This window comes from Liolophura sinensis, chromosome 11 (assembly GCF_032854445.1).
Source record: "Liolophura sinensis isolate JHLJ2023 chromosome 11, CUHK_Ljap_v2, whole genome shotgun sequence".
NCBI lineage: Eukaryota > Metazoa > Mollusca > Polyplacophora > Chitonida > Chitonidae > Liolophura > Liolophura sinensis.
The window spans coordinates 15,759,364-15,781,243 of record NC_088305.1 but is presented as its reverse complement, the minus strand read 5'-3'; the positions used below and the strand labels follow the sequence as shown (position 1 = coordinate 15,781,243).

The following is a 21,880-nucleotide window of genomic DNA, read 5'->3' as shown; positions in this document are numbered from 1 at the left end:
AAAAAAATCATTTTGGGGGTACTTTTACACCTGTTAATTACCCCTCTATATTATGCATATTTTTCATCAACAGTCAAATTTTTTTCAGAAATTACATCATTGTTGATCTTGCTCAGAACACAATGTGAACTGGTGAACCGTGTCACTACTGTGTGGGCAATTTTGACATGTGCACAGATACTGCATGGCTTCTTTGGGCCAGTTTAGCGCCCCCTCCGTGCCCCTACACCTGTCCCCCATTCAGTCTGTTCCCCACACCTTTGCCCATGTTTGGCTTGTCCCGTTTGGTCTGTCCCCCTTTTTAAACAGGGATCACCATTGACATCAACCCTGCAAGCTACTTAATCTCGGGACTGAGTACATTGGGGCCTTCAGAAAACTGTACTTTAAAACCTTTTTTACCCCCCAAAGTGAAAGTTGAAAAATTTGTTTGTACTGTTACATGTTATTATTCATGATAATCTGCATATTAAGAAATAAAACCAAAGTTTTTTTTATGTATCCTTTAAGACGTATAAATAGCTGAGTCTAGTGAAGTCTACACTTTTGTATTTGGCTCAGAGTAAGTGTACAACAGTATGTTCCATTATTAACTAAATCTGATGCTGTTCCATTTGGCATTGGTTGCTGGGAATTGTTGAAATTGTAAATATATAATCCGACTTGATACCTGTATCATTTGATATACTTTTGATCAACCCTGGCCATGTGTCCATCTTTTACACAATGTATGATGTATTTCCATTGTTCACAGAGTCTTCATTGATCAGACCAGCATACCTTTTACATATCAAGCATTACAGTTAATGACTGCAAGTCCACCACGTCAGTATTCCTTTGTCACAAAAATGGTTAATGTCCATTACAGGCTCATTACTCACCCCTTTTGTCTCATACTCCTGTCTATGATCTGCATTTTGTGACTGTCAGACTTACACCAATGAGTTCATCAGTCTGTCCAGTAGATCATTTTGAAATGTCAGGTAGTTTATGATTCACCAAAGAGTCATTCTGTGAAAACTTTCAACATTTTGTTGACTATAATAAAGCCTTGCTAGTGTCACAAAATTGAAAATATAATCGGAATTCCACACACAAGACATTATTCCATAGAGTTGTATAATTGTCTTGCACTAAACTGTTCATTTGCACAGGCTATATTCAAACATACTCCTCATGCATCTACATGTATATGGATCAAGATTATTAAGTCTTCATTGCTCCTGTATGGCATAACCTCATGTACCATGACACGAATATTCATGAAACTTTTTTATCAGGAGCAACACCACTTCTTTTAAGGTAACATAAAACTGGAACTGCTATGACAAGAACTGCTATGAAAGATTTCTCATAACAAGTTCAATGCTATCAGATGTCGGTATATCCTTCATGCATAATGACATGAATGATTAGAAAACACCAGCTTTATCATAATCTATAGTGTTTTAAGCACAGATGTGTGCCTAATCGATTCCAACAGATTGAGAGGATTTCTTCCAAGAGTAAAATGTGTAAAGCTGTGCAGTTTTTTTTCTCTCACAAATTTGCTGGTTTATTGATAAAGTTGCAGACAAAAACAAAAATGGTTGCTTATTATAAAGAGATGTCTGATTTCCTATGAAATTACATGACACTGATTTTCTTAGTATTGATCGAAATACAACATATAATACATATGACATGGTGTATTCAAAACTGTCGTTAGATCAAATTTTAACTTGAGCTACATGATAGTACCTTCTCTCTCACATCAGAAAGCACGAAATGCTAAATGCACCAAGCATGAGAAAATATTTACAAAGTGAAAATCTGCATACCACATAACTATGTATTAAAACTACGATATTTTGATTTTCAGCAATAAAATGATGGTTATAAAAAAAGAAGAAAAGAATAGCTTCTTGCGAACAAAAACAACTCATACACAAATATTACATATTTAAACACTTTTGCTTGGAGGGTCAGATTGAGACCTGTTCATTTTCTTCCCATGTGTTCATGTTGAAGTCTCAGTTTCAAAGTTGAGGTGTCTTATGTTTGGTCAAGCCATACAGTAGTTCAAACACATAATAGGTCCGAAACAACTTGGCAAGTCTGCTGGCAGCATCTAAAGTGTCTTGTTACATGTACTGTATTTTGGTCCTCGTTTTGGGGGAAGAGTCAAAAAGCAGAAATAGCTAAAAGCAGTTTTTACAATGCAGATATCAGTAAAGCAAAATAAAATATATATATAAAAAAAAATATTAGTTAGAAAACTTTTTTAAAACACATTACTGATCTGTTTCCATTTGTCAGTCAAAATCACTACAAAATAATATTTTTAAAATGATCATCTTACGTTTTATTACAGCTACGGTTTTTTCCATTATTTCTACCTTTCCTTTAATACATTTAAATAGTCACAGAAATGTTCCCATAAACTGGAAAAAAAAACAGTCCACAACAAAAATCTTCTGCAGATGACACACATCCACAGAAGCATTAGACAAAAAAAAAGATTAAAAGGAAGTAGAGAGACTGTCCTCTGTGTGAAAGTCCAGTAACAAAGGTTCTGCTAACAGTCCACTGAATGTTCATTGTATCTTTGTCGTGGAAGTCTTCTGTTAGCTCAAGTCCCTGGAAACAGTGAAATGTTTGGTAAGAGAAGGCAATCGCAATGAGTGCTGGGTAAATACACTGAGACAACAGCAGAAAGTGTACTGTGCAGAACAGGCATGCCAAAAAGGTAAGCTCAAGAAACGAAAACACTTGAACATTCAGTACACAAGGGCAAATGTTCATAAAATAGTACAACTTGGTCAAATGAAGTGTCAAGTACATGTATTTGAAACTGCGAGTGAAAACTGGCAATGTATGATAAAACAAGGTGATTGAAACCATGGTTAACTAAGCAATGCATTTGCAGCAGTGGCAATGAGTAGAACCGAGTAACCAGTAACCAGGAGCAGGTCCAGACTGTCAAATTGTCACATAATTATCTTCCCTTTTGTCAGCTGCATTAAATGGGATTACATTATTTCCATACAGATCCACATGAAAGTTTTGTACCTAGAGGATCTGACACCATTGTTCATTTCATATGAATGTTATGAAATGAGTTGAGGAAATTATGCATATGTTGTTCGCTAAAGCTTGAAACATATGCAAAATTAATTCAAAGGGTTTCATAACTTTCATGTGAAATAAACACGAGTATTAAATTCTGTTTATCACATAACTGAAAACTGCTAAACGAGGTAAAACCCAACACTTTGTAAGTTCAAGCTCGGACACATTTTATAAATGTTAACAAACGACAGCCTGGCTCAGACGAAGCGCTGCTGGCTACAGTAACATGACTACGCGGTGAACATGTAGTTCCATGACAATACCACCTGCTTTAATAACGTACATGTATGATGTAAACAGCGAACTTGTGAAAAACAGTTTGAAAATAAAAATGATATAAAAACACGAAAATTCAAGTCAAGAAGGCCAAAAATTGTTAACAGACGAGGAAATATGTCGTCTGCACCGAGTGACCGGTGTCATGCCTATCACGAGTGATCACCACGTTGATCAGCCAGGGATGGTTGTATAGTTTCAGTAACCGGAGCATCACTGTGAACAAGGATGCGGAGCTGTCCACCTGATATGTCTCCGGAAAAGTGTGTTTGAACACCATACAATCTGATACGGGCAGCTGGTGATTCTTCCTCACAGATATGTTATTTGCCATGAAGTTGAAGTTGCTGCAATTTGCAGATCTGAACAGTGCGATGTTGTTGCAGCGTGCATTGTTTTGAATGAAAAATCAAAGTTTCCTCCATGTACAAGGCTTGCAGAAACAGTTGAATTGAGAAGCTAAGAAATACTTCTATGCTGAGCAGTGTTTTACAGCATATGGCTGAATTTATTGATAGACTGAATATTCTTGTGGCCGAATATCTGAGTGTGATACATTTGTTGTTGCCGGTATGACCTGGAGCTGCTGTGCAGATAAGTCAACTTGAATGTCAATGACGTCAGTGCTGACTATGAAATACTTTTCTCCCCTTTCTTTATATATATTAGTTTTCTCTGCCTTTCCTCTACCATCAATACTGACAAAACAGTCAAAACACAAAACCGTCGCCATTTCTTCAACACGGTAGTAAAAAAAAAGTTCCATCAATTTCGTTACATATTTACATCACGCGTATTAATATCGTTCCCAACACTTTCAGCCAATGAAATGTACTGCAACTGTTACGTAACTAGTCACATACGAAAAATATGTCATGGTTTTATGTCAATGCAAAACACTTCAGTTATGTGACAAACGAATTTATCTCACCACAAGACAAGCGAGACTCAACCTCACAAAATTAAGCGGTCTGGTCCTGTCTGAGGCTACAACTGCCAATCCCGCATGTGAAGTTCAAAATGCATTAAGATTTTAGGAAGTAATGCCATTTGGCTGTTTTTCCTGTTACCGACACAAAATGAAATTCCAAGCTGGCCAAATCTGAGGAAATCTACAGCTCTGTTTGCGCAAAAACACAACAAAAAGCAAAGGAAATTAGTAGTAACCTAACCTAACATTGACAGTTAGTGCCAACAGCAGTTGATTTTTACGAAAAACTGCTTTCCAAGACAGTCAGTGGTCGGGGAGATGAAGTATACTGTCTTTTATGAACACTTATTTCAAAGATGTACGGTATTTCACCTGAAGCTTGCCTTTCTTAAGTGACACATTTTGCTTGATTTTGATTGATTCATCCACCTCAGACGTCAGAGTTATTTTGTGAAGTTTGATGAATTTCTTATCCGAAAATCTTAAGATTTGGCATCAAAAGTATCATTTTAATGCCTATATGTGGTAAGTTCTCAAAATGTGTTTTTCCAGGGTAAACTTTAGGTGAAATTCAATTCCTAGAGGTTCATGTAACAGAAGAGAGAATGGTGGGATTTTCATCCACACTGCTTTCAAAAATGGTTAATGGTATATAGGAAAGAGGAGTTAGGGAAACTCTTACCAGCACTGCTCAAGTTCGCTGTTTCTTGTTGGGTGTCTGTTCTTCGCGGTGATGTTCATCTCTATGGTTATCATCTCTACGGTGATCTTCCTTCGGTGGGTCCGCCTCCAACACTTTCAGTCGGTTTCCCGCCAGAGTTTGGCCATGGAGAGTAGACATGGCTTTTTCAGCTGCAGACTTATCTGCATATTTTGCGTAGCCGTAATTTCGACCTACAACCAGAAGCAAATATTAATCACAACAAAGTAATTTTGAAATTCTGCACGTTTCATCAGCATCACGTTCTCTAGGAGTGGGAATAATTCATTCATCAAGTGATAATGATGATAACAATATCTGTATTATACTGATCAAAAGTGCTATAAATAATCATATTCATATTCCTGATTGAGAAAAACGCAAAGGTTACGCAAATATCTTAAAAGTCACAACTGGCAATTTTGTGTTAGCACAGACAACACATAATATAACCTGAGATATGATGAAGAGGTGCGGAAACAAACCGAAACAGCCACAGCTATTTTTTTCTGATGTGCTGGGCAACTCCATAGCCTAATTTTAACTCTGGAATTCTTAGGAGGCCATGGGGCTCAAGGATTTATCTGTGGTATTGAAGAGCTCAGGCCCATCACGATAACCCACTGATAAAATGTCCGCTCACACAGCTTTCCAATAAAGACAATTTGATAGCTTTTTTTCTCACCTCTGAGAAGGTAAACCTTGTCCTATTTTTATGCACAAATATGGCAAAAGACCTAACATTTTGCCCCATAAAGTGTATTTTTTAGAACCAATAAATGCCACAAGATATGATGTTTGGTGTTGAAACTCACATTTTGTGTTGTAGATTAGGATATTACCTAACTAACGAATCTCAAAACACCTTTCTAAGAGCAATAGAATCAGGCAAATGTACAACTTCACTCACAACCTAAACATTTTGGTTTTAGACATAGCGTCACAATAGTTTTCTTCTGCGCCGCTGTTCCTTGCCTGCTTTTTACACTCACCTAATAGAAGGTGCTGCTTACACTCACCTGACAGAAGGTGCTTCTTACACTCACCTGACAGAAGGTGCTTCTTACACTCACCTGACAGAAGGTGCTTCTTACACTCACCTGACAGAAGGTGCTTCTTACACTCACCTGACAGAAGGTGCTTCTTACACTCACCTGACAGAAGGAAGACATCAATGAGGTCCCCGAAGCGGCAGAAGGCATCTCTCAGGATCTTCTCGGGGATGGGCAGCGGTTGACAGACCACAAACAGCCTGACCTTACACTCTGTGCCCTCTGACCTCAGAGGCTGGGGAATAGGCAGGACCAAGTTACAGTAACGCACACGCTCAACCCCACAGGCGAGCACCTCCCCGGGGTCAATGCCAGCCCTTTCCAGTAACGAGGCAGCCTACAATTCAGTCCATATTTGGCTAATAAGGACAATTGTTTTTTTTCAATTGAAGTTTTCTCATTGCGTAAATGAAAGTGGAAAACTAATTGTTCAGAGTATTTGTGGACTGTTTGGTTCTATTCATGTTATTCAGACAAAAATGAATCCAAACAAATACTTACATAACGCATTCACTACCCAGCAGAGCCATCAGACTATATGCACATGTATGACAATGTCAACAATGGAACACAAACTGGCAATTTTTGTCAATAATGGTAGAGGACTAATTTAGGTTTGAGCTCATCTAGAGACAGATGACTGCAAAACTTCAGCTCAATACATAATGTACTTAAGTTGTGAAATTGGTAATTTACAATAATTAATATGCACGCAGAGCATCAATGATGGAAAATGTCATATATGTAAATCTTCAGCTCAATATCCCATCCCCAACATTTACTTTACATCCCTCATTTTACATCCCCAACATTTACTTTACATCCCTCATTTTACATCCCCAACATTTACTTTACATCTCCAACATTTACTTTACATCCCCAACATTTACTTTACATCCATTACTTTACATCCTCAACATTTACTTTAAATCCCTTACTTTACATCCCCAACATTTACTTTACATCCCCAACATTTACATTTACTTTACATCCTTAACATTTACTTTACATCCTTAACATTTACTTTACATCCCCAACATTTACTTTAACATCACTTTTCCTGTAATTGAACACTGATGCTAACACTGGCACCGCCTCTGCTCAGGTATGACATGAGCTATGCCTCACCTGGTGCAAGGTTTAGAACTAGTTTGCAGTGGTGTTCAGCAAATGTCTACTTGTGAAAATGTGAACTTTGTGAATATTCTTTAGCTATAATATATGTAATCCAAATCAAAGAAATGCCACAGGGTAAGCTTAGAAATGACATCATGGCCACAAAGGTTAGAACAACACAAGATAAAGATGTTTTGTAATTTGTGTCGAAGAGCTGTCACAGGGCAAGCTTAGAAATGACGTCATGGCCACGAAGGTTAGAACAACAGGACATAAAGATGTTTTGTAATTTGTGTCCAAGAGATGTCACAGGGTAAGCTTAGAAATGACGTCATGGCCACGAAGGTTAGAACAACAGGACATAAAGATGTTTTGTTATTTCTGTTCAAGAGATGTCACAGGGTAAGCTTAGAAATGATGTCATGGCCACAAAGGTTAGAACAACAAGACATAAAGATGTTTTGCAGAAACAGTTGAATTGAGAAGCTCAGAAATACTTCTATGCTGAGCAGTGTTTTACAGCATATGGCTGAATTTATTGATAGACTGAATATTCTTGTGGCCGAATATCTGAGTGTGATACATTTGTTGTTGCCGGTATGACCTGGAGCTGCTGTGCAGATAAGTCAACTTGAATGTCAATGCCGTCAGTGTTGACTATGAAATACTTTTCTCCCCTTTCTTTATATATATTAGTTTTCTCTGCCTTTCCTCTACCATCAATACTGACAAAACAGTCAAAATGCAAAACCGTCGCCATTTCTTCAACACGGTAGTAAAAAATAAGTTTTATCAATTTCGTTACATATTTACATCACGCATATTAATATCGTTCCCACACTTTCAGCCAATGAAATGTACTGCAACTGTTACGTAACTAGTCACACAGACAATATGCGCTTCCTTTTTCACTGCAGTTATCACAGCATATACACAGTGAATGAAGCTTTTATTTCCATTCTAACACATCACCCGTTCACAAATATTTTACCCTAATTTTAAGTTTTTACTACCTTTCCATTTTCAGATACCTTCGATTCACCCCTTTATTTGGATTATACTTCTCATGTGTAGATCGCTCCATGGAAGAGTCTAGTTTAAACAGCCACAATGTCCACACATCGAGAACCAATAAAAACACCGCATTTCACACATGATATGTCCACGCTAATTGTTTGAGACATTCCCTAAAGTAAGTCTTTGTGCAAAGGCTTCAATCAGTGTTAAAATACGGAAATAAAACTAAGAGACTGAAAGACGGCAATCATGCATGAGTGGGATATTTAGCTAACAAGGTGACAAACACTATACACGAAGCTATGACAGTCAGCAGCAATGAATGCACTTCGTAAACTGTCTACATGTAGGGAGGATGTCGGCCTGCAGGCTTTGGTATTTCCGAACACTTACTTGCCCTTCTTTCAGAGGCATTTAGGAATTGGGATGGTATAGATTGACAGAGGCATTACTTATGGATAACAACTCCTGGATTTATTGTGTTGGTGACGTTTTGATGTAGGTTCTTACATCGTTATCAAACCATATGACTTCTTTCATATGGTTTGATAACGATGTAAGAACCTACATCGAAATGTCACCAACACAATAAATCCAGGGGTTGTTATCCATAAGTAATGCCTCTGTCAAACTTACTTGCCCTTGTCACCAGATAATCAAGCGCCCAGCGTGCAATGCAAACATCGGGAAAAGAGGTAGGGTTTTTATGTGGGCGCTGGAAAATTTTATTTGCCACATGAAGTGATAAAGACTGGACAATTTGGACTGGAGATGATCATCAAAATTTCGATGGAAAATTAAAATAAATAAATTAACATGTGTACGTAGAATTGCTGTTGTTTTTCGTTGTTTATACTTCGTAGTTGCTAAGTGTACATAGGTCCGTCAACGAGTGTAATCAGCTCCCAAGTTTAACAAGTTGACCTACAAATATGTTGACCTACATACATGTTGACCTACATACATGTTGACCTACATACATGTTGACCTACATACATGTTGACCTACATACAGATTACACGGCTTCATGCTGATGACGTCATATAGCTTGTTTTCTCAGCCGTGCCATCCTATCATCCCTGCGGTTGGAACAACCCCACTGAACACTATGATGTCACTCTTTGACAACAGTCCTGGGTCGCTTGAAAAAATTCGCTGCATATACAGTCCGATATATGCAGTTGACGTCCCTATTCTCTGTGTAGTACCCATTTGGCAGATGTGTAAAAATTCGTAATTTATGTCTTGGAAATGTCACATGGCAAGCTTAGCTATGACGTCATGGCCACCAAGGTTAGAACAATAGGACATAATGATGCTGTGTATTTGTGCCTTACCCTTTGGAGAGTCCCACCCCCAGCAGACATAGGTGATGTGGACTGTCCCCCCATAGAGCCATACCTAAGGAAAGATCAGAACAGTTCACACATTATTACAATGCAACTACAAGAAACTATACTAATGTTCTAATCCTCCAGATATATTACTAATCCTCCAGATATATTACTAAAATATACAGTTTTCTGATTAACAGCTATTCTGACTTCTGATAATCAATCAGTTCACTAAACTGTCTTTATTTTGTTTATTTCAGTCAAAAAAATAGCTTACATGCACTTTGGCTATGCAGCTGTGTTGTGCTTTCTTTAATCATTCCCACAAATCTTACTGACAGAAAACAAGGGACATAACCCTATACTGAATGCGAAACTGCATTAGTAAAAAACACCATATATCTAAGACAAATTTGCTGTTGTATGATTTTTTACATTTTGCGATCTGCTGCCAAGAAAGGGTTACCTACTCTGACATCAGAGAGTGACCTACCCTGACATCAGAGGGTTACTTACCCTGACATAAGAGGGCTACTTACTCTGACATCAAAGAGTTAACTACCCTGACATCAGAGAGTTACCTATCCTGACATCAGAGGGTTACGTACTCTGATATCCGAGATTAACCTACTCTGACATCACCGGGTTACCTACCCTGACATCACAGGGTTACCTACTCTGACATCTGAGAGTAACCTACTCTGATATCACTGGGTTACCTACCATGACATCACAGGGTTACCTTCCCTGACATCAGAGGGTTACCAACCCTGGCATCAGAGGGCAACCTTCCCTGGCATCAGAGGGCAACCTTCCCTGACATCTGAGAGTTACCTACCCTGACATAAGAGAGTGACCTACCCTGACATGGATGAAGAGGCTAGATCGGGTGGAGGCTGCGAATCTGCGTATCTGACGATCAGACGGCTGCCAATAGGATACTCAAAACCATCCAGTTTATCGTGGGCGTATGCAGCGCACTGTGAGGTCTGGTACCGCGCATAAGCAACACCTGTTTGCTCATTAAGATCGCAGTACTCCAGGCCGGGGATGAGGTTGAACAACCTGCTCAGGTAGCTCTGGGTCATGCCCAGCGGAGCAGTGATGTGTAATCTCTGACAACCGGAGTTAGGATACTGCTGTAGCATCTCTGCTGGGCCCATTCCTCCTGAACAACAACACAGGACAACATGTTTCATTACTTCTCAAATACATTAATCATTGCATTTATTTACATCATTGGTGCCTAACCTCATACTCTAAAATGTTAACGTGGCCATCTGATTTACTGACAGAGGAAACGGGAGTGCCCAGAGCAAAGCACCGGACACAGTACGGGAAGAAAATGTTCCGAAACAAAAAAAAAAAATGTTGATTATTGCATCCTCAAATAATGACGATTACGGTAAATGTCCTAAAGTTTTGTCAATGTCTAAGCTGCACATTTTGTCTGATTTCAAGACTTCTGTTTATCTTCGAAAGGTGTTTTCAGGTTTCTTTGTGAGGTAAGACATGCCACTGGAAAGATCTATTTTCTCCTAAAAATGAGATTTATGGGTGAAACTTTACAGGATTTATCGTATATATACTGTTAGCATAATGAGACCCTCTTACAATGTACAAACCTGAACCTGCAGATAGTCATGATTTTCTTCCAGGCTCTGTCTGGTTTTAATTATTTATTTATTTTTTTGGGTGTTTTACGCCGTACTCAGGAATATTTCACTTATACCACAGCGGCCAGCATTATGGTGGGTAGAAACTAGGCAGCATCTTTGGGAATCCCACGACCATCCGCAGGTTGCTGGCAGATCTTCCTACATAAGACCAGATAGGACTGTCTGGTTTTGTATCTCAATATTGCTGGTCAACATTGTATAAGAGAAATATCCTTGAGTATGGCGCAAAGCACCACTCAAATAAATTTATTTATTTTATTTATCTGATTGGTGTTTTATGCCGTACTCAAGAATATTTCACTTACACGTCAGCAGCCAGCATTATAGTGGGTGAAAACTGGGAAGAGCCTGGGGGAAACCCTCGACCTTTCGCAGCTTGCTGAAAGACCTTCCCACATACGTCCGGAGAGGAAGCCAGCATGAGATGAACTTGAACTCACAGCGAACGCATTGGTGAGAGACTCCTGGGTCATTACGCTGCACTAGCGCGCTAACCAACTAAGACAAGGAGGCCCCCTTAAATACATAGACAAATAATTAAATCTTACCACTCTGCACTGGGGCGGGCATCTGGTGAGCCACCATGGGCATGTGGCCCAAGCCGTACTGTGGCGCGCGTCTATCATCCATCATGGGGTAATCATCATACACTGATGTGTCCGGGAACATCCTCTTAGATGACTGCATGCCTCCAAACCCTGATCGTGAGTCTGATGACGAATTAAACAGTTTATATATCGGTTAGAAAAATAAGAAGACACAATCACTCGAAACTTAAAGAGCTACTCCAGTCTGAAGATAAACCAGGAATCCTAAAAAACAAAATCATTACTAGTTATCATAAAATGTCCTCATTTGACATAATAATATCCCTTATGTGGCAATGAATCAGGCAGGTATGAAGTGAAATAATGCAGTTATGTGTATGCTGGAACAATGTATCTGTAAAAGGATATATTTTCTATCCACCAAAGTTTCCTTGGCATCATTGGGTTGGTGACTGTCACTGACAGCTTGTCAAATCATGCCAATTATATGATCCGGACAAACTTTTCTGAGACAAAAATTATCCTTTTTGAAGAACATAGAAGAACGTAATGGCTTATGCCACCATAAAAGCGAGAACTCTTGAGGATTTTGTGACCATGTAGATTTAAAATAAAAATATTGTTTTGAGGTTGTTACTACAAAATTTAAGCGCTAAATGATGATTACATGGCCCACACCTGTCAATCACTGAACTAATTTAATTCACAAATAGCAAATTCATATAGTAGATTCAGTAACTTATTTTCAAACAGCTGGCAGCTCCCTATATAAAACCGATGCATGTGCCAGCTTTTTACAGTTATATAAGTATTTTATAGTGTACACTGTAGTTTTTCGACAGCAAAGAATACATACATCTTAAATACGACAATATTTAATTTGCATTCAATATGCTGAGCAGACAAGGCTCTGTGCTTCTACTGGGTTATGAAGGTCAACACACGGATTTAATGAGGCAGCAAGATTGATGTGATTTTGTTGGGCTGACCATAACGTTCGCTGAACACAGATGGTTACATGATTAGCATTACCCGGTTTGCTGAACACAGATGGTTACGTGATTAGCATTACCCGGTTTGCTGAACACAGATGGTTACGTGATTAGCATTACCCGGTTTGCTGAACACAGATGGTTACGTGATTAGCATTACCCGGTTTGCTGAACACAGATGGTTACGTGATTAGCATTACCCGGTTTGCTGAACACAGATGATTACGTGATTAGCATTACCCGGTTTGCTGAACACAGATGGTTACGTGATTAGCATTACCCGGTTTGCTGAACACAGATGGTTACGTGATTAGCATTACCCGTTTGCTGAACACAGATGATTACGTGATTAGCATTACCCGGTTTGCTGAACACAGATGGTTACATGATTAACATTACGTGCTCAAAGGATGCTTGGGCTCAAATAGGGACAGATTTCTGTGACGTAATTCTGGGGAGACTACTGTTGGCGAAAAAAATGCATAAAACCAGCCTCATTATCAAATGATTTTAAGTGCCACATTTCTCAGATTAATGAATCTTTTCTCAATATTTCTTACACTCAATTTAACAATATACACAGGGGTAGCTAACTGTGAATAAATAATGAATCTGGACACTAATCCTTTAAAGTCAATCGGGTTTTGAAAATAACAACCCTATGACTACATACAAGAGAGGTATGTAGATAAGATTTTTTTTTTGCCACTCATATACCTTCATTCTTAAATCTTCATGTTTCATTTCATCCACTAAACCGGACTAGATTACAATACCTTGAGCACTCAAGTAACAACAGAGCCCCACCCTGCACTCCTGAATTACCCTATGGTGCAACATAAACAAATCGGAGACTTAACTGCATAAAATTCCCTCCCTTGTCATATCGCTCACCTCTTTCGTGCCTATCATATCTGAAGTCGTAATCATCCCTCTCTTCCCGCTCACGGTCGGATTTACGCGTCTTTGGTTCTGCAAACTTGGGCTTAAATGCTGTGAAAGTTACAAAATACATGTATCACAACATGTCATAAAATTATCCTATACCAGTACATGAATTCCATTCGTGAGAAGGTCTGGCAGCAACCTGCAAATGGTCATGGGTTTCTCCTATCATAATGCGGGCTTCCACTGTATAAGTGAAGTATTCTAGAGTACAGCATAAAACAACACTCAAATAAATAGATAGATAGATATACAGGAATTATCCCTAGTTCTGGGTATCTCAGAAAAAAAAAAAAACATAACAGCCACTGGAAACATGTACACTGGTAGTCAATCTGACAGTCATTATTTTTTTTCTTGATAAAAAAAAATTGTGGACCTTGCCATATCTGACAGTATTATATAAACCTGAGAAATATGGCAATAAAAACTGACCTTTCACAAGACAGCTAAGACTTCGCTCTTATAAAAAAAGAACAACAACAACAATGGGTGTGGGAGAAATTTAAATGAAATATTGCCACATTGTATGGTTATTTTGAAGACAGAGCATTTTTTAAGAATAAGTATTTTTTAATAATAATACCCATTGAACAAAAATGTCTGTTCCTTACAGGGGTCACAGCTTTCTAAAGCCACAGCAGCGTGGTAAGGACGATGGAACTTGACGTAGCCGAATCCTTTGTTCTCACCAGAGCTTCTGTCCCTTACCACCTGGGTATATTCAATGTCGCCATATTGCTGTGGAAAAAATAGCCAAACACATTTACATTAATTTGATTATCTATTTATTTAATTAATTAGGATTTAACTACAGAATAAAAAAATTCAGAATATATCAAAAGTGTCATCAACATATAATATTAAGTACCGCATTTTAACTCAAGTTGAGCATTTTTGAAGGGACAAATTTTGCTTGATTCTTATTGAATCACCTGCCTTACAGGGTATTTTGATAGTTTGAATAAGAAAAACTTAAGTGTTGCCGTTAAAATTATCATTTTAATATCTTCATGTGCTTCTGAAAGTGCATTTTTAAATTCCAACATTTAGGTGAAATACAGCATGCCAATATTTGCAAAATCTTTATACACAAGAAAATAATAACAACTGCTACCCATCATTCTCAGAAAAAATCAAAATATATCCTGCAAAAGCAAAACATAATTACTTTGAACTCTTGTTTCAAGTCGTCCTCTGAAAACTTTTTGGGGCAAACAACAAAGAGCCTGACAAGCTTCTCTTCTTCCCGCGGGTCCCTCACATTCCCATCTTTCCTGTTACTTGCAATAATTACCTGCAGAAAAAAACAGTTATAGTCAAATATGAAGAAGTATGAGGGAGTTGTCCATTTTATCATAATAGCATGAAACTTGGTACACTGCATGATTAAGACCTGATGACCATTTTTCAGATGTAGAGCCATTGCAAAAAATGACCTCTTTCGACAACAGCAGCCATTTTGTTGCTGCCATTATACAAATATGTATTTTCTTCACTTCCTTATGTGGACGAGATTTGGTAACTGTGCACCCATGGTTTGATGGTCCATATTTACTAGGATTCCATTTAGAACAACGCCAACCAAATGTTCTTACATGTAATACTCTGTAATATGCAAATTAAGGCTGCCCTTTTAGAAAAACCAGTTACAATATATTTGTAGAGGTTGTATAATATAGGACTTGAAGTACCAATGTCTGTCTTGATGGCTAAGCTAACAAATGTAGACACCTTGGACACTGTAAAATGCATGCTAATGTCTCTAACCACTGTGTGCACTGAAGAAATCAACCATTAGCATCACAGTAACTGTTGCACAGCAGCAGCTACAACAGAGATACATTGAAAATTCCTAGTTCCCAGCAAATTATGCTATTAAGAATTGATAAGCACCAAGTGTTGCCAATCTCTAGAAGACTAACAATTTACATTAAGCCAAGAAACTCTGGTTTTCCATATCATGTGACAAGGTGTTGGACATCATGACATCCGTGGGTTACAGTGTGCCTGCGTGATTCATTACATCCTTGGGTTACAGTGTGCCCATGTGAATCATTACATCCTTTGGTTACAGTGTGCCCGTGTAAATCATTACATCCTTGGGTTACAGTGTGCCTGCGTGATTCATTACATCCTTGGGTTACAGTGTGCCCATGTGAATCATTACATCCTTTGGTTACAGTGTGCCCGTGTAAATCATTACATCCTTGGGTTACAGTGTGCCTGCGTGATTCATTACATCCTTGGGTTACAGTGTGCCCATGTGAATCATTACATCCTTTGGTTACAGTGTGCCCGTGTAAATCATTACATCCTTGGGTTTCAGTGTGCCTGCGTGATTCATTACATCCTTGGGTTTCAGTGTGCCTGCGTGATTCATTACATCCCTGGGTTACAGTGTGCCTGCCTGATTTATTACATCCTTGGGTTACAGTGTGCCTGCATGATTCATTACATCCCTGGGTTTCAGTGTGCCTGTGTGAATTATTACATCCCTGGGTTTCAGTGTGCCCGTGCAATTCATTACATCCCTGGGTTAGTGTGCCCGCGTGAATCATTACAGCCTTGGGTTACAGTGTGCCTGAGTGCCCGCGTGAATCATTACATCCCTGGGTTTCAGTGTGCCCATGTCAATCATTACAGCCTTGGGTTAAGTGTGCCTGCATGAATCATTACATCCTTGGGTTACAGTGTGCCTGCATGAATCATAACAAGCAAGGAAAAAAAGTTGTTCAGTAAATTTCTGTGGTAGCTTACTATGTTCATAACAGTACCTCTGGATAACAAAGACCACAACCCCAGCTCCACATGTGCCTCCAGGTAATTTCTTTGGATGGGAAAAACCCATGGATCAAAAACCCAAACTGATCAAAGAATAGGAGGAACACAGATGGGAATCGTCTGTCATAAACCTTTACCCTTTTCAAACACAACAAGACATCCATGTATGTCACATGAAGTGTCTTGGTCCATTACAAGGAAATGGAATTGCTGTCTAAGAGGCATTAAGATAGGAAGACGGCTGAATTCAATGGAAAATAGAATGCATATACTTGATGACTTTATCGATGCTATTAATGTCACGTCCATGTAACAGATCAACCCCTTCACACCACAAGATACAGTGTAAAACTGAGAAAGGTGCTACACAGATCACTGATGATCACTTATAGGACAGTGTCTGGGAGAAAGCTTCAGCTGGAATCTAAGCAACCTCCCAGGACTCTGCAGGACCCTTCCTGAAAGTGTTCCATAACGCTCATACCAGACACGTGCATCAATTAACCTCCAGTACTGTTTCACATATAGACAAAGAAAGCATACAAGCTATGATTTAAGCTTCATGGGCCACGAGGGATGGGCGTAGTTCCAGTTTCTATTCTGGAATACTGTATCTAGATAACTTTTCCTGTGCACTGTTAGTGATGACAACAGAGGCGGGAGCTAGTGGTGCTGTTGGTTTAACATGAACGCAAAGTTTGAGGTAACAAAGTTCTACCAATAGATAATCTTGAGTAGTATGACAGCGTACACACCACCGCATCAATAGGTCAAATCATTGGTCTATGTAATGGAAAACATGGGCAACCCTTTCACAAGGGAAAAAAAGAACCTGTTTAAACTAGATACGAAATAAATGGCTTAAAAACCGTAGTTGGTTAGGCAGAGAAAAGTCAACAGTATTTAGGACGAAACCAACGTGCACAAGCAAGAGACTGTATTTTAAGGATCTGATTTCTGATCCAATGAAGATCCATAAAGTCCTGCTGTTCTGTCACCCACCTGGAAGACACATGTGACAATCTTCGTGAATTTTTTTTTCAGTTACATGAATGCATTAAAGAAGCATGCATACCCATCAACACTTTCGTGGCAAATTAAGCCTCAGAAAAGAATTGTACTAAAGGGTCCCTGTAGCAAATATATTAGGAGCCAATGTTCATTTATTTACTTATTTGATTGGTGTTTTATGCCATACTCAAGAATACTTCACTTATACGACAGCGGACAGCATTATGGTGGGAGGAAACCAGGCAGAGCATGAGCTGGACTTAAACTCACAGCGACTGCATTCGTAAGAGGCTCCTGGGTCATTACACTGCGCTAGCACACTAACCAACAGAGGAGACAACGTTAAAGGGCTAACCCAGTGGGCATCGTGTGGAACCATTATTTTAATGAGAAAAGCCTGTAATCACTACACCACAGCCCATTTCTACAGATTATGACAGAAAAACAGTCTCAGCATCTGGAGTCAGTATTTTGTGCACTCAACCACAAGACAAATATCAACTTACTCTTTGCAGCACCCTTATGTTTCTGCTCACAGCAGATGTCATGGCACAGTGTTACTGTGCGCACAGTAAATACCAGTGTATTGAGACCCAACATTGATAAAAACACGGTTGCTAGAATCTGGACTGGGCAGCTCAGTAGCAACGATATTTAAGAAAATGTCTTTTTCGGCAATGGCGGAAATAAAATGACTGAAAGCATACCTGAGATTGCTCTACATCTGAAAGTCTCCAGGAAACATAATTTACACTTCTGCCAAGATCCACGCTTTTATGGAAAAGTGTACAATTTTTGAACACATCACCTGTATTATTATTAGTTTCTAAACCTTTCTTGTACTCATTCAGTAACCAACATAGCAATGTGACTTTCAACATGGCACCGTACTACAATGACACCTTGATCAGTGATAAATTAAATACATATGATATACACAAAAAATCCTCACAAAATCATTAAGAGCAACTGCATTAACAGTTTGTTCTTCTGCTGAAAATGGCAAATAAATTTTTTTCAGTTCACTGATACTTACATCATTATTCAATTCAATTTTTACTCATATTACACCAATGTGCAGCCAAAAATGTTACCCAACTGTGAGCCCCCATACTCTGTTGTACAATCTTTACCACATCTATCAGTCAATTAGAGGAGAATACCTTGACAGGTTTGGGATGGCTGCCTATGGTTCGGCCATTGACTTCCTCCATAGCTAGGGCTGCTTCTGATGCCCTTGAAAACTTCACATAGGTTATACCTAAAAAATCAAATACATATTTCTTTGCTTATATATCTGTTTTAAGTTGTTTATTATGTATTGTATTCATCAGAATACAACCAACAGTCCAGGCCATCTATAATAAAGTTCTTTGTCGGGTTACACCCAACCATATAGGAAAAATAAGGTACATCAGTAGATATTTTCTTTATTTCTGCCATTGAAAAGATATGAATTTTGAGGAAATTAATACTAAAAGAAAAATATTAAACTATCAGCCAGCGGCAAGAAGACTACAACAAATCATGCTAGTGCTTTTTTTTATTTTTTATTTTTATACAAAGGAGAGATCTGCATTGTGATGCTATGGTCAGCTCACTGACAAACGCCCATCTCAATAACTGTCAAAGTTCACAACAAAGGTAAGTCCTGATTATTTGTGGTGTGCAGTTACCAGTAGTAAATCTAGATGGGCACAGTGTGCTATTTTAAAATTCTGGCATTCAGTGTAACACCTAGTCATTCCCTGCCTCTCTACAAACTGGCTAGTATGGAGGAGACCCTTTTCAGATGTTGTCCATGTGACAAAAGCATGTGACACACGCACACTGTCTTAAAGACGTTTAAAAGCCGCTATCACATCAACTCGAGTGGTGTAGCGATACAAGAATCTGGCTACGGGCCCGACACGCTATCTGATGGAAGTTCGAATCCCTAGCATTTCACAAGAAACAAAATAAAACCTTTCAGAAATGTATGACCTGTGAAATATGCAAAGCAGAGATCACATATATGACAGTGACACATGACAAAAACTAGAATAACAAACATCTAAATTTAAGCAGTAAACATGATGTCAGAATGCATGTGGAAATCAACACGTAAATATGACCCTAGTCTTTGAAATCTGCACCATGTTTGTGGGGATGGACTCAGTGTTACTGGTACGATGAATATCAGAATTTAAAAAATAACACGCTGAATTTATCTAGACAGAGTAATGTGTGGTAAGTATACCTTTGCTCTTAGCAAGGCAAACCACAAACTAACATGAGCTGCATTCATGCCAACCACCTCATTACTTAGGATAGTCAAATTATTGCTGGAATGAGCCGTCTGCAAAATAATGCCTAGACCGTCCCTCAGACCGTCATTTTGGCCGACCCCTAAACAAGATAAACAAAATAAAAAGCAAATAACCGAATTACATGTATATTGCAAACAAATAAAATTGGCTGTAACTTCAACATTTCAAAAGGGAATATATATATATATATATGCTGTATATATTTCAATGGCATTGTATTTTCTTGACACTGCCACAACAGAAGCCCCTTCATTGCCAGTCCCAATAAATGACGACCTGCAATTTTTCCGATTGTCCCACCGTTGTTGTTGCAAAATAAATACATGCACACCTTTTTCTTCATTTGTGCGTCGATCTTTCACAATCCAAATGTCTTCCACCTGGCCATATTTGGAAAAACATTCTCGGTACTCATCCTCCTTGATTCCTCTCCCGGCGATCACAAATAACCGACTATTTGGCGGAATATCGTTCGGTGTGTCACGAAGTTGTTCCCTGTACGCCGCCATTGCTATTGTTACGTCAACAACCCTAGGCTCAATGGCCATACCGCTTCCGCCGGGGCGCAGTTACCCGGTTCCCACAAACCACATACATGAGATAAGTGTCACCTACATGTACAAGAGATAAATGCATAATGTTTTTTTTAATATACATTTTGCCGTGTGTGATATATTTTTCCATACAGTTTCACAAAAATGATTGCACAATAAATGATTTATTTACAACTATGGTTGTATGTGTAGGATGAAAATATATTAGCCTACCCAGAGAACGTTTTTACTCCCGCTAGTGAAAAAACAGAAACAATTACATATGTACCTCGGCTCGCTTCACAAACTTCAATTAACGACTATCAATTATTAACAATCAACTAAAGCTTTAAGTAACGTTTCAATTATTTTTAAATTTCACTTGACCTTACAAAAAAAGGTAGTTAAATAGCTAGAATATTTTATCATGCATGCAACTTGTTAAAAGAAATACACTTCATGACTGAGAATAAAATACAACGTATATACAGTACCACGAACTAAAAAACAAGGCCCATTGCATCCGAGTATATGTATTGTTTTCTCAAATCTGTAACAAAGTGTATATTTGGCGCTTTGCAGCGATTTGCTGCACCGTTATCCAGTGTCTGGCAGCACATATGGCAGCAGCCTGACATGATTTGTGAATTAAACAAGTCACTCTCTAGACGTATAAATTAACCTGCTGCTGTTTTTATCCAGTTGTGTGAGGCTGGGTCCTTATATGAGAGGTCAGGCGTGATCGACAATCCTTGATCACGTCCCCTGTCTAGCAATAACAGACTCCATTTTCACTCAGTGCAATCATATATTTTTTACCTCAGTTTTACTAGTACAGATAAGGACATAGAAACGATGTTTATGTTAATTCCAGCCTCTTCATACACCTCCCAGCCTGTTCATTCATCTTCTAGCCTGATCATACACCTCCCAGACTGTTCATTCACCTTCTAGCCTGATCATACACCTCCCAGACTGTTCATTCACCTTCTAGACTGCTCATACACCTAACAGCCTGTTAATACACCTTCCAACCTGTTCATACACCTTCCAGCCTGTTCATAAACCTCCCTGCGTCTGCATGCACCCCAGCGTGTTCATACACCTCCCAGCGTGTTCATACACCTCCCAGCGTGTTCATACACATTCCGGCTTGTTCATACACCTCCCAGCCTGTCCATACACCTTCCAGCCTGTTCATGCACTTTTAATTCCACCCTCAGCACTAAACAGGCTATCATACCAGAGCCAAGACTGTCGTAGTTATTTAAAGGGATTCAGAAAACTAAAAAAGTGAACTTATCACAAGGTACAACGGACACTACATGGACAACTGCAAACTATGTAGAAACTCATTACCGTTATTTATTTATTTATTGTTTGTTTGTTTGTTTAATTACCAGATGTTGTTTTTTAGAAATCTGTCAAAGGGTTAAATCTATGGCAGCGTTGGGATACTATGATGTTCATTATGTATTTATAACTGGTGTTAAAGTACAAATGAACACAACTTTTAATTGATGTTAGCATGGATCTTAATAC

General features: G+C 38.7%; 1 protein-coding gene across 1 annotated transcript; it reads right to left on the bottom strand.

Moving 5' to 3' along the window:
- Positions 1-240: 240 nt before the first annotated feature.
- On the bottom strand, positions 241-20,314 carry LOC135478116 (RNA-binding protein 45-like). Its single transcript, XM_064758387.1, has 11 exons — positions 20,137-20,314; positions 18,660-18,757; positions 14,873-14,998; positions 14,316-14,442; positions 13,651-13,749; positions 11,765-11,926; positions 10,399-10,705; positions 9,541-9,604; positions 6,173-6,407; positions 5,001-5,212; positions 241-2,619 (listed from the first exon to the last, which is right to left on the bottom strand). Exons 1-10 carry the CDS (start codon positions 20,312-20,314, stop codon positions 5,010-5,012), a joined length of 1,599 nt encoding a protein of 532 aa, XP_064614457.1. The 3' UTR covers positions 241-2,619; positions 5,001-5,009.
- Positions 20,315-21,880: the final 1,566 nt, after the last annotated feature.

What these genes read in the sequence shown, in the direction of transcription:
- LOC135478116 (XM_064758387.1), bottom strand. Translation starts at nt 20,314, where the DNA reads ATGGCGGCGTACAGGGAACAACTTCGTGACACACCGAACGATATTCCG. An exon ending in GCCATCCCAAACCTGTCAAG is followed by an intron (nt 14,999 to 18,659) that starts GTATTCTCCTCT and finishes TTTTTTCTGCAG; the next exon opens with GTAATTATTGCAAGTAACAG. An exon ending in GCCCGCCCCAGTGCAGAGTG is followed by an intron (nt 10,706 to 11,764) that starts GTAAGATTTAAT and finishes GTTGTTGTTCAG; the next exon opens with GAGGAATGGGCCCAGCAGAG.